General features: G+C 35.9%; 1 protein-coding gene across 1 annotated transcript in view; it reads left to right on the top strand.

Moving 5' to 3' along the window:
• The window catches only part of LOC136830262 (glutamate receptor 1-like), a 311,900-nt gene that overhangs the window by 194,986 nt on the left and 102,820 nt on the right, over positions 1-14,094 (top strand). The window contains 1 exon segment of the mRNA XM_067089627.1: positions 5,990-6,119. Coding sequence (XP_066945728.1) covers positions 5,990-6,119 — 130 coding nt within the window.

The following is a 14,094-nucleotide window of genomic DNA, read 5'->3' as shown; positions in this document are numbered from 1 at the left end:
CAAACAAAAATTTTATTAAATTCCATTGCTACTTAAGAATCATACATAGATTAATTTAGACGTAACATTCATTAACTTACTTGAATGTTTCCCAGTATAAGTTGATATCCGTAGTGTTGCCCCGTCCTGTTTTTGGTTTGGTTTCTGATTTCGTTTTACCAAAAATATTCAGTTTGTCCAATATCGTGATATTCTTTTCTTAGCCTGAATTATGGGAAGAGCTTCGGGAGAACAGAGTTTTTAGTTTTCTGTAAAACAAAACTATTGAGGTGGCGTTGTCTGTCCGTCCGCACTTGTTCTGTCCGCCCTCAGATCTTAAAGTCTACTGAGGCTAGAGGGCTGCAAATTAGTCTGTTGATCATCCACCATCCAGTCATCAAACATACATAGTCTTTATTTTATTTAAAGGTAAAGTTAGCCCTGATCGTGCGTCTGGCACCGCTCTAGGTGCCAACAACACATGCCACCACCGGGCCTTGGCTGAAAGTTTCATGGGCCGTGGCCGAGAGTTTCATACAGCATTATACTGTACAGAAAAGTTGACTGCGCCGAAGAAACTTTGGCGTATTTTTTACTTGTTTTTAGGTGTCAGGGATACGTCGATTTCCAAGAACCATTCTTTCTGTGACTGTTGAATGCTAACTTTTGATTTCTCAGGTACGTGGAAACGTAGAATAAGATATGAAACATTCTATTTCAAGCGTATATGTAAACTGCTTTCGGCCATACGGTAATTTGAAGGGAGTTTTTTCCCGACAAATTCGAATGAGATTTTTTTTTTCAAAGAGCTCAGGAATTGAACATTTCTTTTGATTTATAGTGCGTTAGCAAAACGATCTACAGTATTTCAGTACCCATACGGCTACATTTAAGAAGGTTTTCTGAATTTTTTTACGAATCATAATTCTTGATTTCTCGTACGTGATTCGTTAAAAAAAATTAAGTTGACTAACCGTACGATCATATAAACGAAAGTTCATAATTTGCCTAATCAGAGGAGTTTTATTTATTATTGGTGATGTATTACGACATTTCAGTTTTCTGTAAAATAAAACTATTGAGATGGCTTTGTCTGTCCGTCCCACTTTTTCTGTCCACCCTCATATCTTAAAAACTACTGAGGCTAGAGGACTGCAAATTGGTATGTTGATCATCCACCCTCCAACCATCAAACGTACCAAATTGCAGCCCTCTAGCCTCAGTAGTTTTTCTTTTATTTAAGGTTAAGTTTATCCATAGATCGTGCGTCTGGCACCGGTAAAGGTGCCAGCCGCCGACGCATCTTCACTTGACCGCATCTGGGGAGCAACTGAGCTCTGCGCGGTCGTGGCTGAGAGTTTCATACTGCAGCACATCGAGAGTGTCATACGGCATTATACGGTGTACAGAAAACTCGATTGCGCCGAAGAAACGTCGACGTATTTTTTACCTGTTAGTGACGAATTTTAAATAGGACGTTACAAAACCTGTTCATCTTATTAGCCTGCCAATTAATGAACATTCTAAAACATATTTTACATAAATGTTTGACTCTTTAAGCATGCGTTTTGTAGAATAGAAGCAAAAAACTAGTTTTATGAGCGAGTGCATTACAAGCACCATATACGAGTACGATATCATCTTTCAACCACTTCTGTGATATAATACACCTCCGAGAATATAAATCATACCTCGAGAACCGGAAGCGCTAAAGGTGTGTTCTTGGTGCCATTAGAAAGCTTGAGAGATTGTTCAACAACCGTGACGTCGACTTTATGTCTTAAAAATTTTGAAATATACATATGTATATGTATATATATACATTTATATATACATACATATAAACACACACACATATATATATATATATATATATATATATATATATATATATATATATATATATAAATATAGTATAATATAATATAATACAACACAACCTCCAGCCCCCTCCATTTCCTTACGGGTCACGGCTATTGTTAACTAAGAATCACACCACTTACTACCCCTGAAATCTATTTCCCAAAAGCTGGGAAAAGATCTCGGCGTATAGGACGCCCCAAAAAATGCATCCATAAATTTCCATAGTATTTTTTATATAAAGGGGAAAGTGTCGTCCTTCTTAAGGCGAGGCCATACTTCTTCTCCCTAGATTTGGTAAGGAATGGGCCCCTCGGTTAGACGCCTTATCCAAAGCTCAGCTTAAAACCACCTCAAGCTTAAGATCCCATAAGCTCAAAATTTATGCCGTTTGGGAGTCATTGTCACGGACCTTCAGCGCAGAGAGAGAGAGAGAGAGAGAGAGAGAGAGAGAGAGAGAGAGAGAGAGAGAGAGAGTGGTGGGTGGAGAGATTAAAGACTTCAGAGCTTAAGGTCTTTGAGAGAGGGAAAGAGAGAGGCGTAAGAGTGGGAGGAAGAGGTTCGCCATCATATGTGTTTTAAAGAGAGAGAGAGAGATAGAGAGAGGACCATCCCCTTCTATCTGTGCTAGCTTGGTTTTGAGAGAGAGAGAGAGAGAGAGAGAGAGAGGATTGTTGCATTTTGATATATAGCCTATTAGTTGGCTGATTACGAGAGAGAGAGAGAGAGAGAGAGAGAGAGAGAGAGAGAGAGAGAGAGAGAGAGAGAGAGAGAGAGAGAGGATTGTTGCATTTTGATATATAGCTTACTAGTTGGCTGATTAAGAGAGAGAGAGAGAGAGAGAGAGAGAGAGAGAGAGAGAGAGAGAGAGAGGAGAGAGAGACGGGGTGTTGGGGGTGGGGAGGACGCGTGAAGAATGACTGTGTGAGAGTGTTCCAGTTACCCCATTTCGTCCGAAGTGGAATCGATGCGTACTCCCAACTTCATTTTCAAATCTTTTATATTTATGCATTGACGGCACAATTCACATACCTTCATCATTTCCTTCTCACTCAGAAAGTCATTCTTCTCGCGATATCCAGTGGCCGGCTTTAAATATATTGCGAGGTTTCTTCAGTGAAGAGTTCAACGTTATCCAAGTTCGACACAGCAAAGCTTTAAAATATATTGTGGAAGGCAGTTATAAATTGCATCAAGAAATTGGGCTGACGACCTGTTCATTTGAAGTAGATTATCAAAATATAAAATATGGTACTTATTGGTACAATAAATTTCCAGGCTTAAAAATTCATTAATGCCAGTTTCTTCCACATTGGCGTGTTAATCTATCCCAGAACAGAACTTAAGAAAAAGGATATTATCATACCGAAAAGTGTTAATTGGATGAATGAATGAGTTATACACTGAGGAACGTTTCTATTTGATGTTGTGAAAGAAATGCCCGCTTCAGTATTGAATATTTCATTGACTCCAATTAGTATAGTAAATGAGGTGCCATTACCAAATAAATGATTTTATGTTTGTTAATTACTGGCTGTGAAGTACGAATTGCCATGGTGCTCCTGAAAAAGAAATGAAATAAAAATTTCATTTTTATTACGATGGAAATTTCTTAGTCGTTCCGAAAAATGATCATGAGTATGAAGTTAGAAGTCGCAAATGAACTAACATTTCTTAAATCATTAGAAGCCATACGCAAGAAAAAATAATAGATGTTAATATGAGTTCACTGAAACATTTCTTCTGGCAAAGGTTCGTAAACTCCCGGTTAATCGTGAAGTGAAAGCCCATGCCTCGTTTTAATGTTAAAACTTGGGCATTGCGTGCATTTAGTTTGTCTTGTTGGCAGGTCTGCAATGACTCAGTCGTCAAATAGTTTCCTCAAGCTTTGGGAATAACGACAAAGGAGTAAGATATGGTGCAAAACATTAGCGAACAAACGCAAAAGGGAAGAGAACAGTATAAAGCGAAACAGTGGCCAAAATCTCAAAGAGCTTTAATTTCATTACTGTCCTTTTTCATCATTTCATTTATATATGAAATATTAAACTATGTCCCCTCGCGTTTCTGCGAACTACGTGTTCCTCCAAAGATGACTCGTACTGAATTATTTTCCTTAGATAGTTCAGTTTTTATTAAACTTTAATATATTAGTCCATTTCTATAATTTACTTTCTTGAATGTTAACAGTGTTTAATTCATTCCTGCTAACTATTCGGCCAATATTTCAGTAGAATTATTTTTTATGTTTCTATTTCATCTGTTTTTCTTATTAAAAAAGGCTTTGAAAAGCCTGTTCCTGAACATAGAAAAACTGTAGTTTTCATATTAGAAACAATGCCAACGCAATCCATGGCTAGAACAGCGACCACACTGTGGACTTTGGCAAAAATATTTTGATGTACAAGGAAAACAACGACATTTAAAGACGTGCAACAGTCAAGAAGTTGTTGATTATTATTCCCGCACCAACGGTCAGTTAATATAAATCTTTCGCCATGGTACACAAAGTCATCAGAGAAAGTGATTTTTGAGAGTTCGTGAGGGATGTCAATCAAGAGAACATTTCTGAAATAACTCGTTCTGGCCAGCCTCCTCCAAAAGTCTAGGTAACCTTTCCCTGCTTCCGAAAATAACCCTTTAATGGACAGCCTTTATTTTTTTTATAGAATGTGGAGGGACACTTACCGTGAGACGGTCTGCCTGGCATGTAAATACTACCTAATACTTGTCTTTGTATTCACTCCATTCTCTGTGAAGAAGGAAAAAAGTTTCTTAAGGGCTTGTGAGTCGGTTGTATATTCTGCAGATACATAATGATGATGATGATGATGAAAATAATGATGATGATAGGAAGGCTGATGTACCTTTGTATTGCGGTGAACTAGATGTCTTAATTTAAAGCATACTAATAGTATAGACTTTTTGTGAAGTGACCGCATAAACATAAAACATTTCTAGTGCATAAAGCAAAAACAGCAGAGAGAGAGAGAGAGAGAGAGAGAGAGAGAGAGAGAGAGAGAGAGAGAGAGAAAAAATCTTCAACCATGAGAACCAAACTTTTCTCCGCTTCTCCGTAAATAACCTGTAAATAAAGGTATGAATTTAAGCACATATTAAGAAAATTTAATTGTTTTTATAGAATATATATACCTGCTCGGTGGTTGTCGTATTCTGAGAGTAATCATTGCTCTTGTCAAAGGCCCAAATTTAAACAGCTGGTATTCACACATTTAAGGTATTTACGCGGATAAAGGTAAGATTAGGGGCTGCTTTGCGGTTGCTGAGATAACATTCAGACTTTTCTCAGGGAACTTTCTATTGTATTTTCAAACATCTTTTCCAGGATGCATTGTTGTTTGAAAATGAAAATATTGCCATTGCCAGGATTAGTGCTCATCTGCATTACTAAAAGAAAATGGTATAAGTATATGTCATTAATTAAGTGATAATGTTTAGGTATCATTATATATATATATATATATATATATATATATATATATATATATATATATATATATATATATATATATATATATATATATATATATATATATATATATATATATATATATATATATATATATATATATATATATATATATATATATATATATATACAACACGATTTTTAGTGCATGCTAACCATTTTGATACATGTCATAACGCCCAATTTTTAGTGATGTTCCATTTATATTAACAAAAGATAAGGTAATCAAATGTTTTAGATATAATTCCTTTCTGAACTATGTCACATGAGGAATTTTGTGAAGTTTTTTGTTGATATAATTATTCATAAGAATTTCAATATTTTACTATTACTAATAAATTAAGGCATACATACATACACATGCACACATACATACATACATATATATATATATATATATATATATATATATATATATATATATATATATACACACACACACACACACATACTTACACACTCTTACATTCGATAATTGCCCGATTATCATTCGTCCGTACATACCACCGTAAACACGCATACTCACGTGCACACAAAAACAGTATACAACAAGAGCTAACACTCAGACACAGAGACACACACACGATCCACAATATACATTAGGGAGATGTGCTGGCGTGTAATCTGTAGCTAAAGCGTGGAACATTTCTCTTGGTCCAGGTGCCCAACCCATCTTCCGGCTTAATGGACTACGCCACGAGTATGAGGCCGGAGTATCATCAAGCTATAATCGACCTTATTCATTATTACCGCTGGGATCATATCATATACCTCTACGATTCCCATGACGGTAAGTCTGACACTCCACTAACTGTGATCGTATGTTCTTGGGCTTGGCTTCCACACTCTTGTTTTATTTTTCTTTCTTTTTTTTTTTCCTCAGTGTTACTGCGCCAGTTGGCCCATAAACAGACGTATTGTTCCCATGCGTTATTGGCTACTTTCTTGAGCACAGTTTCGGTGATGGTAACTACACCGTAGGCGCGCACTATCATTTGGCATATTCATAGTTCTGGGTAAGGCTAATACTTTTTTTTTATTATCAATGGAAGAGAGTAGGCGACTTCGCTGCGTGAGAGGTGGATATTAGTGTAACTGGAGGGAAGGTAGAGGGAGAAAATGAAGTACTGTGGGAAGACCCATATATTCTTTTTAGGGTCGCTTGTGGCTTTTGTTTTTTATAGCTACTCACGTCCATTGTTTTTATGGCCACTTAAGGCCCCATTTTGCAACATTTGTATTTTATTAACTGACAAGGGTCCTATGAAGGAATGGAACGTTTTTCTTTTTACTGTTTCTCAGTAACAGTGCCATTTCTTAGGATTCTGAGTGCCGTAGAGATATGGCAGTGAAAGTGGCATAACGACAATTTTCTGAACACATTCCTATTGTAGTGTTACTATTAAATGCACTAAGGAGCTAGACGTGAGAATGGCTATTTGGTGGAGTATGATTTTTAATTCTATAATATTCAGTATTCATTATGAGACGTAATGGCTGATCAAAGCCATGGAAAACAGGATGATACAAACGATTCTTAAAAGTACATTCAAAATCATGAAAGAGAAAGCGTAGTACATAGTTCAAGATGCATTTTTCATAATATGTTTTTATTGTTAAAGTTACAGGAATTTGTTTCAGAAATTGTATTCATCGCAGTTGTATAAACTGAAGTTACTATACCATGATGAACGATTTATAACCACTATTAGATATTAGAAAGTTTTTTGTTCTGTCACTTGAGTAAAAGAATAATTATCAAGCAAGCAAATTTGTCATTAAACGACTGAACGTATAATAACCTCATAAATAGTGTTTCATCAGTAAAGTTGAGGACCTCGAAGTTATGACTATATACTATACAATTAAATTTATATTTTCACAAATAATAGAAAAATGGGATCTATATTTCCATGAATTACTCAGCTTCATGTAAAATCATTGAGGATTATTCTGTTATTCTAGTTAAAAATTTTAAAAATGTATTGTTCAAAATTCCACAAAGATCTTCAGGGAAAGATTGTCCTACAAATTTCTTGTAGGAAAATCGTAAGGCAGAGTATGAAGAGAGGCATTACAACGTAACCTAATGAAGATGTAAGGTGTAATGATGATGCGTAGCACCACAAGAAGAACCATTAAGATCATCAAGCGCCTGCTAATGATTATGGATGCTCTTGATACCATTAAATGAAGCACCCAAAGCTTATAATACTTTGATATAGCAGCAGGCTGTCAGATGCCTCGGAAGATAAAGATTTCATGGAAATCGTTATGTGCTTGAAAACTATAAAAGTTCATATTTGGATGAAAGTTTTGACAATGATGAAGAATGCACGGACACCAAAGGTGAAAATAGCCCTCTCGAATAGAGTATTCGAACTGCGATCTAGAAGAAAAATCCTAGAACTATGGACTTACGATTCAGTTTTCTAGAGTAGCTTGCTGGGTGTAACGAGTTGTAGATAGAGCATTTAAAAAGAAGTGCCCCCTGATCTGAGACTTTAAAAAAATACAGTTTTTTTTACGTTGGTAAGTCATATTATATTATAGGAAATAATTCACTATTATGTTTCCAAAGACTTACTAGGGTCGTTGGAGGATATCCAGGTGGAGAAATGAATACACACTTTCATAGGCCATAATTCTGCTGTTTCATCATTCCTGTTTAAAATATGGAACGAGGCAACGAAGATTGTAAGGAGAACTTGTGTATAAGCTATCTTCTTGGGCCACATTCATTGCTGTCATACAGTAGAAGAAGGTCATCACAAGGCCTAATATTCATCTGGTTTGTCTGTAAGTTAATGGAAAATATTAAAGACGACATCCTTATGACAAACTGGAGCTCATTTGGAGATTTTTCTACGCATACTTGCTTCAGAGTTTCCTGACATTTATGTATAAAATGTATAAAGAAACGACAGAGATAATAGTTCATTTAAAGCATATTCAATTTGCATTGTCCTATAACCCCGTAAGAAAACAGGTAACCAGCATTCCATAAATGAATTATGGAGAGATATGGTAACCTCCAAGCAGTAATAAAACTTGAAATTGGCGGGTTTGACCTGAGAGACAGTCCGAAAAAGAGGCAATAAAACCTAGGAATACATTATGGAGTTGGGTAAGAGATTATCCGTTATCCGGTGATTTATGGGTCCATCAATAAAGATTAATAATGATTAAAGTTCCGGCAATGAAGTTGCAAATCACATTTTAGTGAAAGGTCGCAATTGCAACTGGGCCGGATGAGCTCATAAATAGCATCTAACAATTACGCCGAACTAATTACTGCCTGGATTATCGTTACAGAGTTGATCACTTCACAATAATTAACTCGAACAACCTATTGTCAGTCCAATCAAAGCCAGCGCTAACGAATTTTATATCCGCACTTCACAAAACAATTGAGCTCCCACGTGTAAATGCAGTAAGTGGGCGCCATCTCCCGTAGCCAGGTTGAAATTGGCCGTTAGTAAGGTGCATGGTAATTAGAATCAACAGAATTAATGAGGGGGGAAGATAAAAGAATTGCCAGGCGCAAAGAACGGAAACCTAATGGTCATCATACAAAGACAATAAAGATTCCAGACGGTTTTTCACGGAACAATTTGCAATTGTTGTTTTATGCATATTGCCATAACTCTTTGTCTTTCTCTGTTGCTTCTCGCCGTGGTAATCTTGTTAGCGTATGATACATCAAGAATATATTCACGTTTTAACGCTGATAATATCGAAATAGACATATTAACGGAGGGGCATGAATGAAGGGTTGACAAAGAAGCAGTGTTTTCATCTTCACTAAGGAGGTTATGTTTGATTTCTACTTGACTGTCCGTGAGTAAGATTCCATGAAAACTAATGAAGAGATATTTACGAAATTTTGTGAGAATTCTTTCAGTATACTTCAAGGAACAAATGAGTTGATCTGGATATCTGTCAGAATGGGGATTTGCCATGCATTTAAAAAAATAAATTACAGTTTCCTACTGTTCATGAAAGGAGACTTAAATACCGCCCAGTGTTTTAGCAGTCGCGTAAGGTATTTTATGGATTAACGAAGCATCCACTTTTAATTGTAACAACGATGGAAAGTTGTCTTAAATGGTCATTTAATCTCTGCAAGCAACTTAACCACTGACAAAAATGTGTGACAACTGCAAACCTCAGTTCTGAATGTCCTTTCTCCACCTGCAAAAATATAGTCCTACCTTATATAAAATCAAAATATTACCTCTGGTAATATTTTCGTAAAAATATTAATCTTGCCGACAAACAGATTGACAAACAGAGTAAACCAAAAACGTTAATGAAGGTACCACTCATTCCCTGAGTAGGACCATCGCCGATCTTTAGTTAATAACAGTAATAATCATATCTATTTCCTTTTATGTCTTTCTTCGAATTATTAGTGAATATCTTGAAGACACAGTAACAGGACTGCAATCTCTGCTGAAGTTGCTACAGTCAAGGAAAATTAGAAACAATCTGTTGGTTTTTGCGCATGTCACAAAACAAGGTACGTCAAAATTTATTCTAGAGATTTGCGTTGGTGATGAGTCAAAAGTACGCCACACCAAAAATATTAAATAGAAAAACCATAGGCAATTTCATTTCGCAAAGGTATATTCGAACCACTGAACAATTTGTTCAACTAAATCAGCACTACTTCCCGACTTTTTTTTTTTTTTTTTTTTTTTTTTTTTGCCATTGAGGAATTGTGATTCCTCCCACCATAGGGGAAAACGCATGACCAGCGTTGCACGTGACCTCTGCCTAAATCAACTCTTTTGTTGGGTGAGTCACTGATGGGCCGGAGTTCAATTCCCCGGCCGGCTGATGATGAGTTAGACGTGATAGAAATTCATTTCTCGCTGTAATGTGGTTCGGATTCCAAATAAGTTGTAGGTCCCGTTGCTAAAGGAATTGGTTCTTAGCCACGAAAATAAGTCTAATCTCTGGCTAGCCCTAGGAGAGCTGTTAATCAGCTCTTCAGTGGTCTGGTAAAACTAAGGTATACTTAACTTTTTCTTGCCTAAATCTGCATTAAAAGGAGAAAATGGACAGTTCTTACTTGAGACTATTATTTTCGACCCATGATTTGGCCGTCATTGAGTAGCTGAAACTCTCTCACTGTCCTTGTAAATATAATATTAAATAGCAATATAACATGTCTAATGAGCATAATACGCTCATAATATACATGAATAAAAGTGCTAGGACATGTTCCGCCCACAGCACGGTCTGTGTGGTCATACTAGTTAAGCACTAGTTATTCAATGGGATTAGTGCGCATTTATGGCCATTTTGTGCATCAGTCAAGACACCCAAGGTTATGGCATTTATTTTTTCCAATCTCCCTCTCTCTCCCCAACTCCCCTGACCCGCCAGGCATGACAAAGTCAATTAATTGAGGTTGTGCTCACAGTAAATCTGATGTCCGTATCCCGGTTTGTTCACGGTCAACCGTTAGGCTTAAAATTGTTCACGCTGGCACCATGGGATAGCCACTGCTCCAACATCAGAATACCCACTGATAATTTAAGGTTATGTATTCTTTAACAAATTACATTCTTTCCTTTTCAACAAGTAAGGGTATACTGAATTTCCTTGTAATAGGAGAAAGGGAGCTGGTGATTTGGTTACGATACATGTACATACGCTACCGGGGTCTGAGCGATGTCAGGCAGGGCAGCCGATCGAGACTACGGTCTACCCCAAAGCCAAATAAAGTCCTTCAAAAGAAGGCACCATGCTTACCCCATGCAAAAAAATGGGAAAAACAAAAATGAAGAAGAAGAAGAAGAAGAAGAAGAAGAAGAAGAAGAAGAAGAAGAAGAAGAAGAAGAACTGAGAAATATGCAGTCTTCCCGAATCATTATAAACATAAGCTCGGGTGATCGAAATATTTTATTGCAAACTCTTATTAGAACCACTAATTAAAGCTCATCAAATCAGTCACACTTGATTATCATCGACAGAGTCCTCAACCCTTTTATCAAACTCTCCTTTGTTCTGAAGGATTTAATATCAACCCTTGCTGACCAATCTTATTTCTTCCTGATGCATTCATTCTTCGTGATCTAATCCGATGGCGGAGTGAATGGATCGTCTAGCAAATCGAGTTTCTTGGCTAAAAGGCAGCATTGCACGTCGACGCATTTCATTCTCTTAGGTGAAACCATCCATCTTATGCCTGCTGCTGTTTCTGGAGCGTTTTCGAAGGATTGATACCCATACATTTTTCACGGCAACCTGTTTTAAGTGGTGTGAATTGAGATTAATTTAATGTAAATTCTAAATAATTAAAGTGAACAGATATTACAAATGGATGCTAGGTTTCCTCAGCTGCATTCTATAAATCAGTGCAGAATTACGAAAATTACTAATAATTGACATCATTGATGATCACGGGCGTTCATGAGCAATTGTAATTCCTTTTATTATTATTATTATTATTATTATTATTATTATTATTATTATTATTATTATTATTATTATTATTATTCACAGAACCACCACTATCATTCTATATGCACAAATTAAGTTTTTATCATGTAATGCGCTATTTTCTTTCTCTCTTATTAATCGAAATGTGCCCAACTACAAAAGGCAAATGTCAGTGATGTTAAATTACACGGATAATTTCATGACTTGCAGGTTAGTTTCGAGGTCGTAGCTTCGTTTGGCGTTTAGACCAACTTTTACTGCCACCATAGGTTTTGCTTGACCCTGTTCCGGACATGCGCTATTTCTGGGGTTGCACTCGATATATCTCTACATCTACGTTTTGTTTTCACCCTTATTATTTGCCTGAATACGTTCTTCTTTCACGTTAACTCTGAAAGGTTTAACTTATTACCATACATCATCTCAGTGATTTCATATGGAACTTGCTATGGTTAATACGTCTTCCTTAGCGCGCACTAATTCCCATACTTTCTCAAATGGGGTTCAAAGTCATTTGAACCAAATCTGGGTCCCAATTTGAATCTGGTAGCCCGATGGTTAATCTCAAGATCGCATCGATTCTGCAGCAAACTGTAGCTGAACTTTTTTTCTTTATCTGAACTCAATGCTCAGGGTACAGTTTATCCACAAATGATCTTACTTAATATTGCTGAAGAACACTCCTCGGTTGATTTCATCTTGAGTGGAAATAACTCAAAAACTCTTGTCAGTGTATCTATACACACCAAAAATTTCTTATATCCCTTTGGTTGTTTGTAGCTAAGTGCTCATTTCTACAACTTATTTTCGCAAAAAGGAATCATTGGGAATCAGGTAAGTACCAAGAGAAACAGGACTCTTTAACATTACTCCTTTCACAATCCTTTATTAATCATTCTCATCTCTCGCTAAAGTACGCCAGTGGTACGTTAACCGTACTTATCTGACTCTCATCTCTACTTGGATGAGCGCTGTCCTCTCTTCATGGGCAGTTTCTATCACTGATGAGATTAAACTTCTCAGAACTATCTTTGGCCTTGACATAAAACCTTGGTTAGCGCACTTGGCCTCTCTCATTAAAACGCCATCTGTTACTCTTGACTTCTTTGAATGACATCCAATAATCTTCGTTAATTAATATGTTCTTGTTCTGATTCTGTGAGTTTCCTAAAGCTTAATATTCAATTACTCTAGATCACTCTGGATCTCTTCCTCTCCTCAGTTGAATTATCTAGACTTAATTCTTCAGTGAAGTCCAAAGATATAACATTTCATTTTAAAGTGTCAACATCTCTGTTACCTGTAATATATTGAGAAAGTATCTGCGACCCGATTCAACCTTCCTGGCAAATATTTAAAACTTACCTCAAAATCCTGAACAGTTATAGACCATCGTGGGCTTTTTCCTATAGATTTGAGTTTTTAAATAATTCAAACAATCCCTATGATTAGCAAACATTTTGATTTTATAACTGTATATGTACTGCTTGTGCTTCTATATCGGTGATACTGTATTTTTTTCTCAGGGCCTTTTAATTTGCTTATTCTAATATCCTGAGGTCTGAAATTCACCTGACTGTTTTTACATGAGACTTGTATATATATATATATATATATATATATATATATATATATATATATATATATATATATATATATATATATATATATATATATATATATATATATATATATATATATAAATAAGATAAAATATATAAATAAGATAAAATCCACGAAGGAAAGGGAAACACTGGAGTGCTGCGAGGCCTTTCGACTGTCTGTCGTTCTTTGCTTAGCAGACTTAAGATATATAAAAGTAAGTTTCCAAAGAAAGCTGATATAAATAACAGATGGGGATTACAAAGGAAAAAATATATACATGGAATCCAACACAACTGAAGAATTAGTAGAGCTGCCAAAACAGGGTTAAATATTTAAGAGGTTTTACAAAGGATTAGGATCAGTCATTCAGAAGCAGGGACAGGACAATTAAAAGATTTTACAAGGGGGTGACTGACTACCAAAAAATAATAATACAACAAAATACTTCTTTTTTGTAAACAATAACAATTTTTGCAAGATGAGCATTTTTACAAATAAAATTTTTTTATTAAACATACAAATACATAGAAAATATATATGTGATAACTAATTTGTAATTAAGTCAGTGATTTTATCTTTTAGGACATTCTTGAACATTTTTCTAATACAGGGGTTCAAATAATACATGCCAGGGCTAAGGTTAAAATTACAGCTGGAAGTAAGCTGTATAATAGCGGACTCCAAAAGATTTCTTGAAGAGAAATCTT

Source organism: Macrobrachium rosenbergii, chromosome 4, assembly GCF_040412425.1.
Source record: "Macrobrachium rosenbergii isolate ZJJX-2024 chromosome 4, ASM4041242v1, whole genome shotgun sequence".
NCBI lineage: Eukaryota > Metazoa > Arthropoda > Malacostraca > Decapoda > Palaemonidae > Macrobrachium > Macrobrachium rosenbergii.
The sequence above is the reverse complement of the archived record's forward strand: the minus strand, read 5'-3'. Positions and strand labels throughout refer to the sequence as shown.